Genomic DNA, 22493 nt, shown 5'->3' with positions numbered 1-22493 from the left:
GGAGGAGGGAGGAAGAGCCGTATGTTTTCGCAGGCGGAGCTTCTTCGTCTCGTACCGTTGGAATTTGCTGCGTGTGTTTTCTCGGCATATTTGCCTGGAAAGAAAAAAAAAGGAGAACCAGCAGTGAGGAAGAGGAGAAAGAAGAAGGTCGCCTGTGCAGGCAGATGTGAACTGAAGGAACCCGGTCGGTGCCGTTAATCCGCTACAATGTGGCAGCCTGCGACTGAGAGACTGCAGGTAAGACGAACCGTTTATTCTGCATATTTCCGCTCCTCCACATTCCAGTCAGGCGATGTGCACTCACAGATCCAGATGTTCACCAGACTCTGTGGAAGTCAAGGCACATTGCTGTGATCTGTTTAAAAGTAACGTTCATTCGGTTCGGCTCCATTTTGGCCTTTAACCCAGCTGGCGCTTCTATGGGTTTCTCCTGAGGAATCACACCGACTTTCTTTCTCCATTTGGTTCTTCTTGTTGAAGCAGAGCAGGGGGTCCAAAAGCAACATCCCTCCCTCCTCCTTCCTCCCACCATGATTATACTATTTTGCATGCAAGAATGACAAAGTACTCATAGTACATTCTTCTTCTTCTTCTTCTTCTTCTTCTTCTTCTTCTTCCTATTATTATTATTATTATTATTATTATTATTATTATTATTATTATTTATTATTATTATTTTTTTTTTACTATTATTATCAGGAAAGTTTAATATACAGGAGAAATCAAATTTGTCACTTAAGCAGTCATTAATGCACTCAGGCCTACCTATTGATAACACCTGTTGCTTTATTATTATTATTATTATTATTATTATTATTATTATTATTATTATTATTAACACGTATTTTACTTGCACGACTGAACACAACTTGACTGTTTAAATAAAAATAGTAACATATAGACCATAAGAAACAATACAACAATTCTGAGTGAAGAACAGCGATGGTGATATGACAAAAATACACAATGATACCTTAAGATCTTTTCACAATATAATATATAGGATTTCTAAATAAGTATCGTCAGCAACATAGTATTGTGTTGTGATGCCACTTGTTGTGGAATTGATAATATTTTAGGAATAAAAAACTTTGGGACTAAGTTTTTGCTTATCAATTTCAATGTACCATGATTTTTTATTTGCTCAATCTTATACCACAGCAATTTGCTAGTGATTACAATTCAACACAACATACTAATAACTTTTTAGTGGTTTTTTTGAATCACGACATTTCTGAAAATTTCTGAAGCATCTGCCATGCAAGTCCTTATTACTATAGAAACAGTAACATGTTGGAACAAGCGCATTTTTTATATGAGGTATGAATATATGTGCTATAAATTGTCATATAATCCAGTCCAAGTAAAGATGTATAAATACATCGTCCTAAAAAAATACAGCTTGCTAGCTCACATAGGATCGTAGCACAGAGACCACAGATTTACTGTTTTTTGTTAAGAGACTGGTATCATCACAGAACAATGAATAACTGATGGTGAATAAATAATGGTACAAAAGGTTTGAAAATCAGGACACATTTAAGTTGGTACAGCAACAGTATTAAATCATTGTACTGTTTAACCAAATGAAGACCTGACTTGAAAGGTTCAGTAAGCAGGAGATACAGTGTGGTAATGACAGCAGAGGTTTTAATAGAGAAACTTTGGTTTCCTCCCTATTCCCCTTCTGTTTTTCGTATTTTATTCAGGTGCTTTCTGTACATAGTGTCTTTGCTCTACAACACATACTGTAGTAGTTCTATATTTGTTCCTTTCTAGGGGAGAGGGGGGCTGACACAGTGTACGTAGCCATACGGCCAAAAGTTATTACATACATACTGTTCATATGGCCAAAACATCTGTGGACATCTCACCATCAGACGCATATGTAGATGTTCACAAGGTTGGAAACACACAACTGTATAGAATGTATTTGTTTGCTGTAGCATAACATTTCCATTTATTGGAACTAAAAGGCCCAAACATGTTCCAGGATGACAATGCCCCTGTGCAGAAAGCAAGATGCATGAAGACATGTGGCGCAGTCAGCGTCCCATGCTTAAACCATGGTTGAAGTGGAAGATCTTGAAGAACATGCACAGAGACCTGACCTTTACTCCCTCAAGACTCCTCATTCAGCATCACAGCCTGACCTCACTAGTGATCTTGTGGCTAAATGAGCAAATCCCCAAGGCAATGCTTCAAAACCTAGTAGAAAGCCTTCCCAGAAGAATAGAGGTTGAAATGGGATGTTCAAAAAAAACACATGGTGTGATGGTCAGCTGTCCAAAAACCTTTGGCCATTATAGTTTACCTAAAATGACCTATATGCTAAGTGTACATGATACAGGATAAAATGGCTAATCATGGATGTACCTCATCCCAAACCACTTGCTCTTTAAACATTTCTCATAATAAAAGCTCTTTTATCAAAGCCTAATTTTTGAGACACAGTCTAAAATACGTCATGTTTACAGCAAACCTTGTTTATATCATTCATTCTGAGATTTAGTGTTAAGTGGATTACCGTTGTTCTTATTAGCATTAGTGTATTATTATAGCTTGTGTATTAATGAGCAAGAGGTTCACCACATGGTGCTGAACGTCAAGAGTTGGAATCTCCTGATTTACCTCACATCTGTTTACAGGCTGTGTGTATGTGAGTGTGTGTGTGTGTGTGTGTGTGTGTCTGTGTGTTTCCGTATTACACAACACTAAGTTCATTCCTCAGCGAGGGTTCTGCCAATTCTTCTATTTTTACATTCTGATTTTAGCTGGCATAGAGAAATTCTAGTAACTCTGAGCTTTTGTTTTTAAATGAGTTTGTTTGGACTATTTGGTTTAACATTATTAAATAGAATATGTACATTTTATTTTGACCCTTCTGTTGTTTCTGACGGCTGAACTTAATCTTTGATGTTTTACAGCTGACTATTGATGATATTTGTAATTGTGGTACTACATTTAAATGTAATTAACGTATCCACCATTTATGAGTGTGGTTTGGTTTATAGTATAAGACTGACATGAAATTTGTAAACAAAAATTGTGATTAAAAAGTTTGGCAATTATGGTCACATGTGAATAATAATGTCCTGGCCTGGTAGAGTGTGGGTTTTCATGTTACTTTGTCCCTTTATGAGTGAAATGGTGGTGAATGAGTGGTATTTCCATGTGCTGCTCCTTTAATGCACTCCAGATGCTCAGAGTGAACTTACACACAATCACCCCCCAACTCACTCACACACACACACACACAGACTCTGAAAGGCACAACAGGACCAAATCACATAGTAAATGATCCCAGCGCCATCATTCTCAGTTGTGCAGTAAAAGAATGGTGGGATAAAATGGTTTACACACCACAACCATGACGTTAATTCGTTACACAGGTGTTTGTGTGTGTGTGCTTGAGTGTGTCAGCACAAAGTTCTTGTGGTGTGTAAACTCAACATCATATGCTTTAATAATCATTGTTATTGAACATTAAGATTATAACGTGGGTTCATTTATCTTGGTGTGTAGACAAAACACATTTACATCTGTGTCTGTGGAGAGAGACAGAGGGAGAGAGAGAGAGACAGAGAGAGAGAGAGAGAGACAGAGGGAGAGAGAGAGAGAGAGAGAGAGAGAGATTTCTTTCTTTGACTGTGAGCTGAAACACATTTTACTGTTTTATGGTTGGTATGCAAAGGAATGTGTGTCCGGGCTGAGTGGTTTAAATTACCACATAAATGTTACTTAAACTGTGAAACTTCTCATGTAAACAGGTGTGTGTGTGTGTGTATGTGTTGTATTTGTGTGTGTGTGAGTATGTATGTTTGTGTGTGTATGTGTGTGTGTGTGTAAAATGTAGTATAACTTTTGCTGATCTCTAATTCCACCTACTATTTGTCTCATTACTTTTTCTATCATACATCCAGGCCAAAGTGCATAACAGAATACAAACTTCCTTTTTGTGTTAAGTTTTTCAAAAAATGTATATATTCATAAATAACGGAACCTTCCCAGTGAATCCCACAACATGTTGGTGAAATTTTAACTGATGGTTTTTGGTGTCAGTATGTTGCAGGTGTTGCAGCAGCTGAGCAATCAGCAGCTTTGCTTAAACATACTCTCAGGGGAACGGCACACTTTTCGAGTTTGATTTCACAAGTACAGTAATCTGTAAACTTTCAGTCCTTATTTTTCTTCACCTCCTTCCATCGTTATTCCTTCTCAACTTGACTGGAAGCTTTAGAGAGTGCTTTTGTTGGTATCGCCACATCAGTAACAGAAAATTTCTTTTTTTAATTGAACCTTGTTATTTTCAACAAAACCTTTATACTTTTTTTTGGTACTTGTGATATATTGGGACGCAGCCCTTAATGACAGTCACATCTGTTTCATTTGGCTTTTTTGCTCTGTAGTTTGTCACTTGGAATCTAGCATTATAATTTTTAAACATTTGCTTTGTTTGATCTGCTTGGACCATATAGCATTTGTGCGTTTCAGTAAAATGTGCTTTTGTGGGGGTGGAGGAGGATTGAGTGAATCTTTGGGGATTTTTATTGATCACCTAGTATGTTTGTTTTTGTGTGTGGAATAAATGAGTGAGTGAGTCAGTGAGTGAGTGAATCAGTGATTGAGTCAGTGAATGATTGAGTGAGTCAGTGAATGAGTGAGTGAGTGAGTGAGTGAGTCAGTGAATGAGTGAGTGAGTGAGTGAGTGAGTGAGTCAGTGAGTGAGTGAGTGTCTGAGTCAGTGAGTGAGTGAGTGAGTGAGTGAGTGAGTGAGTGATTAATTTGGTGAGTTAGTCAGTGAATGATTGAGTGAGTCAGTCAGTGAGTAAGTGAGTGAGTGAGTGAGTCAGTGAATGACTGAGTGAGTGAGTCAGTGAATGAGTGAGTAAGTGAGTGAGTGAGTGACTGAGTGAGTGAGTGAGTAATTTAGTGAGTGAGTCAGTGAATGATTGAGTGAGTCAGTCACTGAGTGAGTGAGTGAGTGAGTAATTTAGTGAATGAGTCAGTGAATGATTGAGTGAGTCAGTCAGTGAGTGAGTGTGTCAGTGAGTGAGTGAGTGAGTTAGTGAGCGAGTGAGTCAGTAAGTGAGTGAGTCAGTGAGCGAGTGAGTCAGTGAGTGAGTGCGTGAGTCAGTGAGTCAGTCTGTGAGTGAGTGCTCAATGATATAGCCAAATAATTATAGTATTTCATATTATGAATGGTATTAAGATATTTGTATTTAATTTTGCCCTGCCAGACACTTGTAGACAACAACCACTGAGTTTACTAAAGTTTTCTAAAGTGCTGAATATTAAAAAATGTAATATTGAGTACCAAATAAGAATATTTCTAAACAATTCTCTGCATACTCTATAACAGGAGTGTAAGATTCATGTACTTTTAGTAGATAGGGATTATATAAAGAGATGCTAACTACAAGGACAGCAGCACTATCACTGGCACACACACACACACACACACACACACACACACATAGATACAACACACACCTTTTTTTCTGATACACAATTTTTTGTTCCTCTGAATGCACACTTGCTTTTTTGTCCTTTAAAGGGTTACCTTGACAACCACTGCTGCCTTGCCACAGCCCGTTGCCATGGCGGTGATGAACGGCAGTGTTTTCTTCAACGTTCTTTCTTGTTCGGTGCAGTTCTCTTACAGTTGTTGTATTAGGAGCTGTCCGTGATGATGTTGTATATTATAGCATGCCTCATATTATTCTTTGCGAATCCTTCTTCTATTACCACAATGACTCATTTATGATGTCGTTGCTACAGCAACGACAGAACTGTATTTATGTATGTGTGTCTGTGTGCATGTGAGTAAGTTATGAGTCAGATGAGGATGGCTGCTGTTTTTTTTCCTCCACCTGCCTCACAGTTTCTGTGTACTTGCTGTCACGTTATACAATATATGATACAGCAAATTATTTAACATGGACAATAGTCATATTGTGTGTTCACCACGACTTACAATTCAGAAGAAGGTTGTGTAGGTGTGTGATATTTTAGGGCACCATTTTAATGTTCGTCTATAGCTCTGTAAGGATTTAGGACTGCAGGGTTTCAGGGTGTATAAGGCTTGAGGAACTTTACATTGTTAGGCTGCAGAATATTGTCATTTAGGAAATTAGGAATTTAGTACATTACAGCTTGTAAGTGCTAGAGCCTTATGGATATAAGGCTCTAATTAAGGATGAATGATTTATACTGTAAAAGCTTTATGTTTATAAGAATGCAGAACATGTAGTACCTTAGGGTTTTATGGTTTTAGAACCTTAAGGCTATAGTACTTAAGTTTTTTGCTTTAATGCTTTTTGCTTTAAAGTAAGAGCTGACACAAATATTGTGTTATTCTATTAGACCATACAGATGTTAATCCAGCTCATTTACATGCTCTCAAACTGTAGTCCTATGCAAGGTGGTTAATAATAATAGTAAGACAACAATAATAGACAACAGCGTACTCATTTCCACCACTGTCCATAAAATCATGACTAGAAATGCAACGGCAGTGTATTTGCAGGTTTCATTAAATTTTTGTAGATACTGTGTTGTTAGTAAAAAGAACATGGACAAGTTGGATGGCCCAAGGGTCTTTTAAACAAACTGTTACTACCCCAGTACTAACAACAGTTCACTGCATCGTTTATTACAAACCATCGTACCAAACTGTGTAGGAAAATAAAGAACCCTATATACACAGGGATGAAACTTGTCATTTTCATTCGTGGGAGTTCCAGTCTACAGCCTCGTATCTTCAGAGTTCTGCTGAAGGAAATGTCAGCTGAACATCATGATTAAATTGTATTTGTCTATTGAGCAATCCAGAGGCCAGAGGCAAGGAAAAACTAAGTGAGGTGACATGAGAGAGAAACCTTGAGAAGAACCAGACTCAGGAATGGAAATCATTCTCATCTGGGTGACACTGAATAGTTGGATGATGAATTATTACTGTAGGACTAAGTGTGGTGAAAGGAGCATATTATAAATCAGAGTCGTGGGATGAGTGCCGGACAGTCTTTCAGATTATAGCGGCAGTTCGTAGGTACAGGATTAGATACAAGATTCAAATGGTTTATTGTCATGTACACAGTGAAAGCACAATAGTTTAGACCATACAATGAAAATCTTACTTTGCACGTCTCCCTTACAAAAAGAATAGCAATGAATGAAAAATCCAATAATATATATATATATATATATATATATATATATATATATATATATATATATATATATATATATATATATATATATAGTATATACAGATTAAGACTTAAGTAAGGTGCTCAGTGTGTTTTGTGGCAGCAGTCAGTGACGGTTATAGGGTGTGTGTTCAGGTGGGATTATCCAATGAAGCAAGGGGATTTGTTGTCACATAACAGTGAAGTGACTCAAAGTTCTCTGTTTAAGGTTCTCTGCCTTGTTTGAATGAGACTAACTGCACTCCTCTAAGTGTACCAACAATGTAACATGAAGAAAATGCAAGAAGATTCCATGATTTGTTTGTTCATGGTAAGGCTGATAGAGAATTTCAAAGAGCGAATTGTAAGCTTCATTCTCTCAAGAAATTCTCTTTGTTTCTATGACAACCATTCAACATTTCTGCAGACAGCCAGTGGCAGAGGACAAAAGGTTACCTGAAACTCTGCACCAAGCATCTCTTCACCTGGAGATCTTGGAAATGTCCAAATCAGATTTGCTCAAAGAGCAACACAAAAAATTGCGAGTGACCTCTGGGGACACCAGATTCAGGGTCTGGTTTCTGGGCTCAGGAATCTGCATTTTTTAAGTGAACTTTATCAAAAGCCAGGACAGGAACAGACTTTCAGGTGTTAAGAGATATCAGTGACACTATGTCTCACTACTATTACTTCTCTGATTGAATGGTGAGGATAATCCTATAACTAAAGGTAGCAGTTAGGCCTCATTATTTACAATAATTATATGTGGGATAATAAATTAAAAAATAATAAAATAAAATGACGCCTTAAGACTGGATATTTGGAGTAATTTTGAAACTGAAAAACGTTTTTGGCAAGTTTGTTAAATGAATGTGGGCCATGAAGAAAATGATTGCCACCACTGCCTTAGAGAATTAATGCTATAACACATCAAAGTAAACAGTAACTCTAGATAGTGGGTTGAGACATGCTTTTCATTACATGCATGCATTTGTAATACTACACTTAATAACGCCACATTATTTTCTGTTGATATCTGGTTTTAATCAGATTTTCGATTTCACAGTGCTTATGATGAGATAGAAGGGGTAGTAAGCTGCTGTGCCTGTGCTTGAACTGCACAAAATAAGGTCTATTAAGACCCTGTGACTTGACTCGAACCCTACTCAACGCCTTTGAGATAAAGTGGAATGCCGACCAAAGCCCAGGCCTCTAAGCCCGACATCAGAGCCTGACCTGATAAATACTCTTGTAGCTGAGCAAATCCCCACAGTCATGCTCCAAAATCTAGTAAAAATCCTTCCCAGAAGAGAGGAGTTTATTATAACAGCAAATGGGGGACTGCATCTGGAATGAGATGTTGAACAAGCACATATGGACATTGTCACAGTTAGATTTCAGCATGGAACAATAGTAGACTGAATCAGGTGAATCGATTTTGATTTATTTTGATTAAATCTAATCTAACGTATTATACTTATCCAGGTATAAAGAATTACACATAACTGGTCAAAATTCTCTCTGTCTTACTTTATGTCTGTTTTTCTCTCTGTGGTGTTTGGTCAGATTCACCTGACCTGTTAAACCCATCACACACACACACACACACACACACGCGCACACGCGCACACACACACACACACACACACACACACACACACACACACACACACACACACACACACACACGCACACACAGAGAGAGAGAATGAAAGAGAAAGACACAGACAGAGACATAGAGAGACTGCTTTGACTCTCACCTGGTGTTTTACTTAAATGTTTTTCCTCTAACACACTGTCCAAACTCTAGTTGGAGGTATAACACACTCACATGCATGCACGCACGCACCCACACACACACACACATGCACACACATACACATTCTGGAATAAAAAAGAACTTAGTCAAAATATTTTTAATAGAATACCACAGAACTGCTGCCCTACTGAGACACACACACCACTGTGTAACTCTCACCACCTCTCTCTCTCTCTCTCTCTCTCTCTCTCTCTGTCTGAAATTGCTGATTTAGCTTGAACGTGTTTCCTGCCCCCCCACCCCCTGTCCTCCTTCCTTCTTTCTGTTCCTCATTTCTAGCATCCTCTTCTTCTTTTGCTCTGCATTTATATAACTTGAGTGTGATATAATAGCCTCTGCACACCAATTCCTTATGTCTCTAACTGTCTTCCCTTTTTCATCATTGTATTGTCTTCATGTTCTCTGTCTTGGTTTTTGAGTCTCTGTTTCTTTTCCCCATTTTCCCGTTTTTCTATTTTGTTTGTGTTTTACTTAATAAATCATGTTTTTGCTATCCCCGCATTTGGGTCAGGGTTTTTATCACTGAAGACACCCCGTTTTTCTGACAGAGTGAGTGTGTGTATGATTGTGTCCTGAGATAGACTGGCATCCTGCCCAAGGTGTTCACCACTTTGTGCTACGAATCTCATAGGACCGAATCCCGGTTCCCTACAGCCCATATAGATAAGCAGTGTAGTGTATGGATGGAGTGTAGCCCATATTTATTATTATCTTTAGAATATCTTAAAACAAATTAATTATTTTAAAAGAAATAACATATTAGAGGACATGTGTAGTTTGATATTTATTTGATATTTAACGTTACCTGTAATGTGACACTGGAATTTTGGTGTATCTGGTAGAACAGTCTTATTGCAAGCTATGTACTGAGCACCACTTGCTTTCTTTACACTCTCATGCGCTCTCATTCTCTTTCTCCTGATCGGCTGCCTGCTTCTGTCTGTCACCTTTCACTCAGACGTCATTCATACTTAAATTTAGTTATGCATAACGTTTGATCTGTCTCAGTTGACGCATGGCGTATGTGTAGAATTGTCTCAGGAATATCATATTATAGACATTTTTGTCCATTGACGTAGAATGTTTTTTTTTTATTGAAAACAAAAACGCACACTGGAGCTCATACGCTTGTACCAGTAGGTTGAAGTACAAGACATGTTAACCGTATAGGGGAGGTACATTATCTTTAGTTTAGTGTTGACCTATTGTGTGTGTGTGTGTGTCTGTGTGTGTGTGTGTGTGTGTGGGGGGGGGGGGGGGGGGGGAGTGAGTGAAAGTAGCATAACAAAGAAAATAAGTTGAGTGTTAATTCTGTTCTCTTTTTTCAAAAATACTGCTTATTGAATTGATCCCTAATATAAAAAGTCATTAGTGGTAGAGCTGGACAATAACATTAATTGTTATTAATTGTTATTATAACATTATTAATGAAAATTCAACACTGAACATTCAACAGTTTCAGTTTACTAAGATCAGCCAGACACTTTTGGGTTTGCATGCTGATACTTTTAAACACACACACACACACACACACACACACACACACACACACACACACACACACACACACACACACACACACACACACAGTCTAAATCACAGCCACTCAGTTGCAAAACACCACTTTCACAATCTGGATTAGAGTCTGTATAAATTCTGGGAATTTACCTTCCAGAAGGAAACTAACAAAAGTGACCTCTTTTTTTGCAGCAACCTCTCTTTTTCTCTCATATTTTCCCCCTTCTGTATTACTTTCTTTTGGTGTTTTGATCTCTCTCTCTCTCTCTCTCTCTCTCTCTTCCTTTATGGCATAGGAATTCTGTGTTTAACGTTGCTGAGCCAATGAAACAAAAGAATCTATAAAAATTAAGCATATAACAAATGAACTCATTTAAAATATAAAAAGGCTAAATGACTAAACATTGAATAATAGTAAATAATTAAACACTGTCAGATAAACTGTTTGTTTGCTAAAGCCAGATTTGTGTAATGTGTACACATACAGATGACCTTGAAACCTTTTCCTTGTTGCTCTGACTCCACCAACTCACTGCACATCGAAAATATTATTCCTGATTAGATTTATTTTAGATTATGTAATCAGTCTGTTTATATTCCTGTCTGGTTCTTCTTCTGCCTACATTTGTTGAGATTGTACTAGTTTACAGAGTATGATATTCATGATGTACTTATATTTAATAAATTTTATTTATTTATTTATTTATTTTTGTATTGAACCTCTATTACTAAAAATCACTTTCAAATTCTACATTTAAAGTGCAAATATAATCAAGTATAAAGTATACATATAATAAAATCAATTTGTCTTTGTATGTAAATACTTTTACATACAAAGACAAATTGAGAGACATTTAGGTTAAACTACTGGTTAGTGATATGAAACCTCATGTAATGATGATTTACATTCTAATGATACAGGAAACTGTCATCAGATAAAATTATATTATTTTAAATTTACATTTATAAACATATCCAGATTAATAAAGTTAAAATGCTTGCATTTAATTATGAATTGCATTGCATTGTGTTTCAAAGAGAATTAAATAGAGGATGCTGTTTAAATTATGCTTAAATTGATCATTCATTCATTCTTAATAGAATGAGAGTTGCTGTAAGAAAAATATATATATTTGTTTAATAATTGTTTTTTTGCTTATCTATAAAATACATGTTCAGAAGCCAGATGTGGACGATATCGTATAATGACAGTGGTGCTGTTTTAGTACCCAAAATTATTTATGAAAACCATTAGATGCTTCTTAAAAAAACTCACTTTTCAAGCAATAGAACAAATTTCTATTAGTCTTTGCTAGTGGTTATGGTTTTTAAACCGATGGATGATTTTCATCGAATTTTATATCAACCCACTTCATCAGTCTTATTATATTGAAGAGATCAAGCACCAAAGTCTATTCAGACCTTTTTTCTATTAGTTGAAAAAATCAGGAATTACAATTATCTAGATAATATTATTTCAAGAATCTAAATAATATTCATGAAATAAATTCATTCTTACCCTGCGATGGGTTGGCACTCCGTCCAGGGTGAATCCTGCCTTGATGCCCGATGACGCCTGAGATAGGCACAGGCTCCCCGTGACCCGAGGTAGTTTGGATAAGCGGTAGAAAATGAGTGAGTGAGTGAGTGAGTGAATTCATTCTGAAAGGGTCAATGGTCAATTTTTTTATTGTTAGTTGGTGACTGGCTCCAAAAAGTTTGTGAAATAACACAGTTTCAGCTCTGGTTAGTATTTGAATGGATAATGGAGCAAAACATTTACACCAAAGGCATGTAAATGCTGTCAGTCTATGCATTCAATAAAATGTAAAAATAATTATGTTCTCTCTCTCTCTATTTCTCTCCTTGTCTCTCTCAGCATTTCCAGAACATGTTGAAGTCAAAGCTGAATGTTTTGACACTACGTAAAGACTCACTGCCGAGTGTCATCTTTCATGAACCGGAGGCCATCGAGCTCTGCTCCACAACACACACCACAAAACAACGCACACACACTGGCTATAAGGTATGACAGACACATACACACCACAATCACATAAACACACCATTTATAAGGTGCAGAAACTAGTGGAATAACAAGAACTCACTAGATTATCATCATATCATATGCCAATATAGTGTGTAAGGGACCTTTAACAATAATGATATATCATTACTCTAATAGTATAGAAAACACAAAATGTTATCTCTGTGGCTACTACTTCTTATCGGCATCATAGTAGCCTGGGATTAGCTAAAGCATTAGCGAAAATAGCTAATCAATAAAATCCTAAAACAGTTAGTCACTTATTTCAGTAACTGCTAATTCTGGTCAGGGTCTAGGGCCTAGCCTGGAAAACAAATCTTAAAATACATCTGTTTTTTAACCTCTAAAGATTCTTCAAGACAACAATAAGATCAGATGGAAATTAAATCTGCTTAAGTCTTGGCTCTCACCTGTTTTTGTCTGAGACAAAAAACACAAGAAAACTCATTTCTCCTTTTGGGTTTCTGTAGATGTCTCACCATGTTCACACACTGTTCTCAGATCTGACAAGTTAATGAGTCATTCAAATATATATGAAAGATTGTGATATACTTTTTTGCCTAAGATTATAAGTAGCTTATAAGAGAAGTACACTGGAGTATTTTTATATGCTGGTAAATTTATATGACGTCTACCTCCACTACAAAGAATGAGTTAAACTGAAAATGTCTTGAATTTATTTAAAAAAATTATTATTAGGTTGCAATTCACTTAGATTATTAAACCTTGTTATTACCTAAATTAATATGTACTAAGTTTGCGCTTGAAGCGCTGATCTGCCAACACAATACGAAAAGTTAAAACCTGAAATAAGTCAAATCTAGAAACAGTTTTAATAATCTTTAATCATTTTTTATGGGTGTCTTATAACAGGAAGCTATGAAGAATGAAGATAGCGGTCTAATTTCACTCAAAACTGTTTTTGAAAGATAAAGGAAAAAATGTTTTTATGTTTCACCGCATTTAAGACCCCTCTGTCTTTCTTTCTGTTTGTCTTGACAAGGAAATCTGGAAAAATGTGTTTTTCTCCTACAGAGACACTGTCCATTGCAACACTATAAATCACACACACACACACACACACACACACACACACACACACACACACACACACACACACACACACACACACACACATGGAGATGCACTCAGGGTATACAATAATGGACTTAATAGTAGGAGAGAGAGAGAGAGAGAGAGAGAGAGAGAGAGAGAGAGAGAGAGAGAGAGAATTGAATTTTAATAAGTCTTTATGTCTTTATTACATATAAAAATTAATATAAATTTTATGACAAGTAAATAAATAAATAAATAAATAAATAATGACAAAAATGACAACTAATTTCAAGCCACACCACAGACGCCTCATTGCTGCACCATATTGACTCAAAGATTACAATATTGTCAGTTGACTCATAAATGTAAAAGTCAATCAAGATTCTTGCCTTCATCAAGCTCACAAACAGCAGCTGAGCATTCTGTCCAGTTCCCTGTTCTATCCTGCTCTTTCTACTCATGTAATTCGCTAATTTTGTTTACCCTAAAATTAAATCAAACAGTTGACATACAAATCGATTCTTCCCAACATACAAATACCCAAGGATAAAGGTTCTCACTGAAAACATTTCGTTTAAACAACAAAACATGCTATTCAATAAGTCAAAGATGGGTTTCGGTCTAACTCAAAACTTTCTTTTTACGTGCAAACTGGACATTTAGGTTTAACTTCAGGATTTAGAATTGAAATAAAAGCATTGACTGCAATAATCCCATAAATAATTCTCCACCTATACTGGCTTATACAAGGCTCTCCACTCTCATTTATCTGACTCAATCCATGCACCGAATGCCAAGGTGTGTCCTTTTATCTAAAATATTCTTGTTATTAGCCTTTACACATGCTGCTCTATAAAGAACTCTGCTTGAGCTTGAAGCAAGATCTAGAGAACAAGAATTAAGGAAATCTAACAAGCTACCTTCACACTTGTCCAGTTTTGGAGACAAAAGTAGGGCAGAAAAAGCATCATCAGAAAATAAAAGTCTTTCTCCTATGAACCAGTCCTTCACCATTTGCATTTCATCTACTGAGAGAGAAGCTTTCCAGGAGCTGCATGGCTGGTTGTGTTGACCTGATCTTCAAGTGTGTTGCTGTGGTCTCTGCATCTGTGAAGGTTTGTCTTAAAGTTGTAATTATAGATTACAGCTTCATGTATCAATGGTTCCTTCAGCAACCAGTGGATAGAATCCGTGGTCTCTGTCATCCATTGGCTGAATAGACTCCTCCTCCTGAAGATTCCTCTAAGAGACTGGCAATTTAAAAGTGTTTAATTTCCCAGGGTCCAAAAGTAATAACGATGTGTTGAGTCCCAGTCCCTCCATGCTATTTAATAAAGCGCATGCTACAGTTCTCCGGTTGGCTTCAGGTGGTCCGTAAATGAGTCTTTGCACAAACTGCAGACAAAATGCAGCCGTCCTGCTTTGAAAATGGGTGAGTCCCTGACCACCACCTTCCTTTGGCATGTATAGTACACACTGCCGAATCCAATTACAGATTGTATCTCTGCTAAGAAACTTAGAGCAGGGTCTAGGCAAGCTGGCTTGTGCCACAGGGATGACTCCACTAGATTATTGACTATTAAAATATTTGTGTCCCACTTTCCAAATAGTAGTGCCTCACTATTATTCCAGTTAATTTTGGTGGAAGTCAGGGAACTAAATTGTTCAAGTAAATTTGATAAGGCTGCATATCTCTGAGAACCTCTCCTGGATGACAAACACCACATCGCTGGCCAAGAAAGCTCAGTCATGCCTCTACTTCCTCTGCAAAACTGAGCAAAGGAAGGAGTCCCACCTCCCATCATGTGCTTCTTCTACTAGGGCACCATTGAGAGCATCCTCACCAACTGCATCACTGTGTGGTACGGGGCTGCACTGCCTCCTGTTGACTGCTCATACCTAGATATTGTTTATATCAATTCAATTCAAATCTTTTGTATAGCGCTTTTAACAAAGGACATTGTCTCCAAGCATCTTTTCAGAACATGAGACATAATACTAAAAGTTGAATATTATACAGATTAATATAATACAAAAGTTCAAGATTAATATTGACTTATATTTATATTAATCAATATTAATCAGGTGACTGAAGCGACTGTGGGAAAGATAAACCTTGAGAGGACCCTGACTGAAAAGGGAACCTCATCCTCATTTGGGTGACAGTAGGGGGTGTGATTATAAATATACAGTCTGACAATTGTGCATTGATGAGGAGGAGGTTGTTGTCCTCAAAGACCACATGTAGTTGGCATCTCCTATTAGAATGCCCAAATAATACTTCCTTTAATAATCCTAACCTCATATGAGTCTGGACAAAGGGTCTTAGAAAATAAAATGGCAACTGCGTTGTTAGCCGATGAATTGTGATTACAGATCGAAATCCGGATTCCCATTCCCTTTCCCAATCTATCACATACATAAAATCACTGTGTGTTTCCTGTAGGAACGCTATATCCATATATTCTTCTTCTGTAGGAGTACCTCAAATAATTTCGCTCCTTTTTTTACTGTCTTTTGCACCATTCAAATTTAAAGTAGCAATCTGAAACTCAGTCATGACAGATAAAGGAAAAATAACAACCCTTCCAGAGAAAACAGGTGCTTTATTTCTATGTGTAAACTTTACTTTCTTCACATTTATTTCATTAATGAGTTTCCTCACTATTTTTTAGACAGTATACCTCCTTGTTTGTAAAGCAACTCTCATACCTGTGTTTGCGTTGTTTATTGAGTCTGACCTGCCTTCAGCAGGCTCCCCCTTGCCCTCGTGCCCGCTGAGTGGCTGCCGCTGTTCTGCTTCGGTCAGGCCACCTCAGCCTGCTGTTCCATTGGTGGTTCAGGGATATCTGAATCTCATTATTATCTAACCATTTAATTATCGTTCCTGTTCTGGGATATTGCAACCAAAACTTACATTTTTCTGTTAAAAAAAGTTAAAAGCCAAATCTAGCTTCATGTTGTCTTTTATCACCATGTAACAAAATCTTCTAAAGGAGAACACATTTTAGCAATGGTAATTGGCTTCTGGATCAAGGGAAAAAGTTTGCTGTGACAATTTAGTGCTTCGGCCAGGATTTTATTATTGATAAATGGCCGAAAGACATTTGGCCATATAGCTGAAATTGTTTGAAACTTTCTTGGATGCCGCTGGGAAGGGGAAGGACTGTGGTATATGCTCCATCTATAACTATTTTTAACAACTTTTTAGCTTTTTTCAGCCTTTTTAAGAAAGATGACAATTTCATTGTTAATTCGGCTAAACAGGACTTTTCAATGCTCGCTGCGAACACCACTTTCATGCCATGATGCTGTGTGAGTGAATTCAGGCCCTGCATACCATGGGAGCAAAGTAACTAAAACTAAACTGCTAATAGAATATAAAGAAAAGATAAAGAAAATAACGCGTTTGTGCATTTATAGAAAAGTAAAGATATGCAAGCGAAGAGGCCTGAGACAAAAGCCACAAGCATGCTCTCACACTCACAACGCTCTACCCACTCAGTCCCAGCATGCAGAGAGAGAGAGAGAGAGAGAGAGAGAGAGAGAGAGAGGAAGGATTGTTGTCTCTAATGTTCCAACATTCCAGTAAGAGAAAACTCATCTGACTCTCTGTAGCAAATCATCTTCAGAGAGTAGATATTACTGCCATTTCCTCTTGCAGCTCACAGAAGGTCTACAGACAGACAGACAAACAGACTACCTCCATAATGGATCTTGTTTATATGAAACCGACATTGGGTCTTTTTATCAGTCTTTTAGTATAGTTGTGTGTATAGTATAATAATGTTTGCTCACATAGCAGAATTTAAGTCTTATGTAGACATGTACATGCAATTAGGAGAAGAATATGGATGTTTTTTCTCAAATTAATGGACTTTCAAGTGTGTAAATTATACACAGACACACACATGCTAATGCTAAGGCAAATGACACAACACCAGTTGCTCCACAACGTTTGTGTGTGTGTGTGAGTATCTACCAAAAACACACTTCTGTTTCTATGAACTGTACTTAGCTCTCACTTTGTGTCTCTTATAGGTGACATATCTTGGGAAAATGACAATCCCAGGCTCTAAGTTCCTTTCAGGCTGCACTGAGTCTGCCGTGGTGGCATTATGGGATACAAAGTGCTCGTCAATCGCCATGGATGGCTTGTTGGAGATCCGGCCCTTCCAGGTGCGTTTGCACCACTTGAGTGGGCGGAGTGAGGCGCCAGACTCAGTGGAGACATTCCAGGTGGCACAAATCGCATACTGCACAGCGGATCATGAGGTGAGCCCGAAGGTGTTTGCATTCATCTACCGGCAGATCAACGAGGACCTGACGTTCCAGATGGACTGCCACGCCGTGGAGTGTGAAAGCAAGCGTGCTGCCAAGATGCTCGCTCACGCAATGATGGATGCCTTCAACAAGACCTTCCACTCCATGCGGACCGACGGGCGCATCCACCAATCAGAACGCGAGATTCCTGAAGACTCAAATGGCAATCCTGATGATGGCTGAGGCTGAGGGTCGAGGGGGTGGGACCTGTAGGGGGAATGTGTGATCCCATCTCTGTTTCTGTCTTTGGTGGGATAATACAGAAAAAAAAAATCAAAATGTTCTCTTAGCTCGTGGCTAATAAGTAAATGCATCACTGCAGCCATATTGCTCACAAATCTTGTTATTGTTCTAGAATGTTGAAATGAAAATTTGATCTAGAACTTTAGGACATCACAATGGACTGTTGTTCTCAGCTGCTGCGATAGTTTATTGTTTCAGAATGTTGCCATGGCTGTGCTACAATATTGTTCTACAATATTGTGATCCAGGTGTGTTCTAGAATACTGTTATAGAATACTGCATTTAGAGTTTTGGCAAACATTGTGATAGACGATTTGTACAATAGATTGTTGCTCTCATATTCCATCTCATGATGGAATGTGGTGTTAGATAAAACATTGCTCCAAAATATGACAAGCCTTGTTCTAGAACATCACATTGGAAACCTTTTATAGAGTATTTCAACCCCTTGTTGTATACCCCTTTCTAGAGTATTGCAACCCCATAGAACATGTATCTATATTATTTAAAAAAAAGAAAGAAAGATGGTTTTCATTATTTTTGAACAATCTTCTTGAATGCCTTGATATTGTGTTGCCCTAGAACATTGCACCCGTTGTTCTAGAACATTGTTTTAGAATAGCACAAGCTTTTTATGGAGCGTCAAATATTGGGATTGTTGTACTAGAACATACGAAAGATTCTTCCTGAATATTGCATCATGATGCAACATTTGTTTTAGAATGTGATGGAATGTTCTAGAATGTTGCTAGCATGCTTCTGGTACATTGGGATGGAACATTGTTCCAAAATGATGGTAAATAACATGTATTTTGTACATTGAGGAATATTGCAGGCATTTTTAATGGATCCGCAAATATTGTGTCATTGTTGTAGAACATTGTTAGTTCAAAATATTACATCAGGATACGTCATTATTGTTTTGCATACACTGTTCTAGAACATAGATGAAAAGTGGCCAATGCTGCATCACCATATAAAAATTTATTCAAGATTATTTTTTCAAAATGTCACATTTGACCAAAGGTGAAAATCACTAGCCTACAGTAGGTGCTCATCACAAACAGATTACTAGTCCATACTCAAACTTAGTATTTGTAAAAGTATTTGTAGCTCCCCTCTGTCAAGTATGATCTGGAGGCAGTCCACCAAGCACAGAAAGATAATATGCCTATTTATATTGTTTTCAAAGTTGTAATATGTACATTTAAACATAACATACTACAGTACAAGTGTTTAAAATATTTCATGGTACAGTACAATGCAGTACCAGGTAGTTTTAAAATCATGCTTCTAGATAAACAATTTTTACTGCATTACATTTACATTTTGACATTACATTTTCAACTTAAAAGCTTTAAACCTGAAATCATCAAAGATTAAATTAAAATACCTATTATAGAAAAATAGCTTTACAATAAATTCCGCCATCTAATTGTCACTTTTTTTATACACATTTCCCTTTTTCTGTACTTCATTGAAAAATTGTAATGTTAATATTGACTAGGCCTATGGCTACTAAAAAGTATCCATGAAATTTGAGAATTTGTTTTAATTGTCATTGCAGTTAATTAGTTAAATATCTTGTTATACTTCAGGATAAATTACATTAGCTTCCACTTTTTAGCTCAGTTTACAGGTTTGTGGACATCCAAAAAATATAATTGGACTAACTTATGGAGTATTTTAAATAATGTGAGAATAGTGAGTCCAGTAGATTGTGATGGAACTTGGTGATGAAACATGCTTTAGAATAATGTTTTAGGATCTCTCAACAGATCTTTGTATATTGGAAATTGGTTACTGAATGTTCTGGAACATGAATAGAACATTGTCCCAAGATGCTACAATAGATGTTTTAAGCATTATTCTAGAACATCAATGGTGAAACAATTTTGCAGTACATAGCTAGAACATGGTTTAGTTCTATTCAAACGCATCAGAATGATGAGTTGTTTTGAAACATTGCTGAAATCTTGTTTGAGAATGTTAGATTGTTTTAGAATACAATTGTGCCGGAATGTTCTAGAGCGTTCTTCAACATTGTGTTTTACAGCATCATGATACTTTAAAAAAAATGCCAAGAGGAACGTTGTTTTATAACGTTGTGATGAAATATATTTTTCTAGTACTGCAAACATTCTATACCGCGGAAATTCTTCTTGAATGCTGTAAAAGAATGTTGTTCTAGAATAACAATACATTCTTGAATGCTGTAAGCGAAAATAGTTGAGGGAAAAGTAACACCCCCCTACCACCCCACCCCAAAAAGCCTATACACAAAGCCACTGTGTGTTACAGTAAATGTATGAGTGGTGGGACATTCCTGTCTTGCATTCTCCTTAGCCAGTAAGAATCTCTGGAATTTGTTCCCTCTTTCACACAATGTTTCCTGAGTAGCTGAAGTATTTACCGAGTGTATTTTCAAAAATTGTGTTTTTAACAGCCAGATGTGTGTGCATGTGTGTGTGTGTGTGTGTGTGTGTGTGAGAGAGAGAGAGAGAGAGAGAGAGAGATTTATACTAAAGACCATGGATAAACCATTGGTAAATCTTTACAGAATGGGTTTTTGACACCAGTATTAGGTGACGCTTTGTGTTCTGTGTGTGTGTGTGTGTGTTTGCATATATGGTTTGAAGTGAGTGATAGATTTGTTTCTCAGCCAAATTTATTGCTGTGTATAAATACAGATTCTCCACAGTGCTGTGTTCAGTTCTGTCTTATTCCCTCTGCATTGACCTGCCTGGCTGCATCCCAAATGCAACTCTGTAATACAGTACATGCCTTTATTATGAACCATTCTTTACAAGTGCTGATGATTGAGAACTGTTATTTGGGAGGTTTTACATAAAACCTGGTACTAAATGGGATAATCTGTGATCTACTTTAACCAGCACACAAGCTATATACAAGCTACAGCTCCTCTAGATTAATTAGCTAAGCTTATGCACTGTGTCCACTGTGAGTCAGGCTGTATGATCAACACAGTGAACATGGCTTTAAATGGCCGATGTTCTTAGGAACACTAGACACGAACTCTAGCATTTGGGATGAAGCCTTAGCATCAGTTTCAGTTCCTGTCTTTTTTTGAGCAGCGAATGTTTGATATCAGGCTGCACACTTTTTATGTTAAGGTACTTGTTGATTGGTTATGTTCACATGATTGTGGATATATTTTCTTGTACAGTTGACTATGGAATATGTAACACACACACACACACACACACACACACACACACACACACACACACACACACACACAGTTCTCCAAATATAAAACATCTAAGTAACTGTACTGACAATTAGTAGAACAGAGAGAGAAAGAGATCTATATATAAATATGAATATAAATTTATCTCTACAGTGTATTCATGAAGCCTTTGTTTATACAGATGTATCAGTTCTCTATTATTCCAGTTGAATGTTTATAGACATTTTGTTTAATCACATAAAGTCAGTATTGTGCAGAAGCAGAATGAGTGAGTGTGCTGTTGTTTTCTGTGAATGTTCTCACTTCCTGCCATAGCAGCTTTAAATGTCTGGTGTGAATTTCTATCAAATAAAAGTCCTCACCTATAAACTCCTTACCAGCACTAAATAATGTTTTGTGTTGTTTTTCAAAAAGCTGTGTATGTTCAGTATATTTCTAAATAATTTGTTGCATGAGATATGAAATATCTTTAGTAAACACCATGCTCAGGGGATGCTGGATGCAGGCAGAAAGCAGAAGGTTGGATGGCATTTCTCATAGGATAACATGTACACACATTTGTACACTCAATTACACCTAAGGCAATTTAGCGTAGGTGAAATAACCCTCATATAGATATTAACCGGTCTACCACTTTTCTTTTAAAATAGAAAGCTCAATGTCCAACATTTTGTTATTTTTCTTTTACCTGATTGTGCCGGAAAACAAAAAAAATAGCTAGTTTTTTTTTACTACACCTGCAAAGAGACATACTGAATTACATACAAAGTGTTTTAATTGCTACAGCATTTGTTATTTGGATGTAAATATCCCCAATTTAGAGCTAATTTAATTACAATGTGCTGTGGCAGACTGCTATGACTTATTTAAATGAATGTCAAATACCCCTTAAAGGTAAAAGCACGACAAAATCAAATTGCATTTGGTGACACACACATAAAAGTCCATAAAAACAAAGGTCATATAGCTGAAATGAATAGTAAACATAAAAAATAAAATCTTTCTCAGAATTAGACGCTGTTTTGGCTCATGTATTTAACACAATCTACTGTATATGATAAAACAGTGCATCAACTCTTTGGGCCA

General features: G+C 36.9%; 1 protein-coding gene across 1 annotated transcript; it reads left to right on the top strand.

The window, feature by feature from the left end:
- pid1 (phosphotyrosine interaction domain containing 1) lies at positions 1–21783 on the top strand. Its single transcript, XM_060877630.1, has 3 exons — positions 1–237; positions 12407–12553; positions 17672–21783. The coding sequence occupies exons 1-3, from the start codon at positions 208–210 to the stop codon at positions 18134–18136; spliced, it is 642 nt and encodes a 213-aa protein (XP_060733613.1). The 5' UTR covers positions 1–207; the 3' UTR covers positions 18137–21783.
- Positions 21784–22493: the final 710 nt, after the last annotated feature.

This window comes from Tachysurus vachellii, chromosome 9 (genome assembly GCF_030014155.1).
Source record: "Tachysurus vachellii isolate PV-2020 chromosome 9, HZAU_Pvac_v1, whole genome shotgun sequence".
Classification (NCBI taxonomy): domain Eukaryota; kingdom Metazoa; phylum Chordata; class Actinopteri; order Siluriformes; family Bagridae; genus Tachysurus; species Tachysurus vachellii.
The sequence above is the reverse complement of the archived record's forward strand: the minus strand, read 5'-3'. Positions and strand labels throughout refer to the sequence as shown.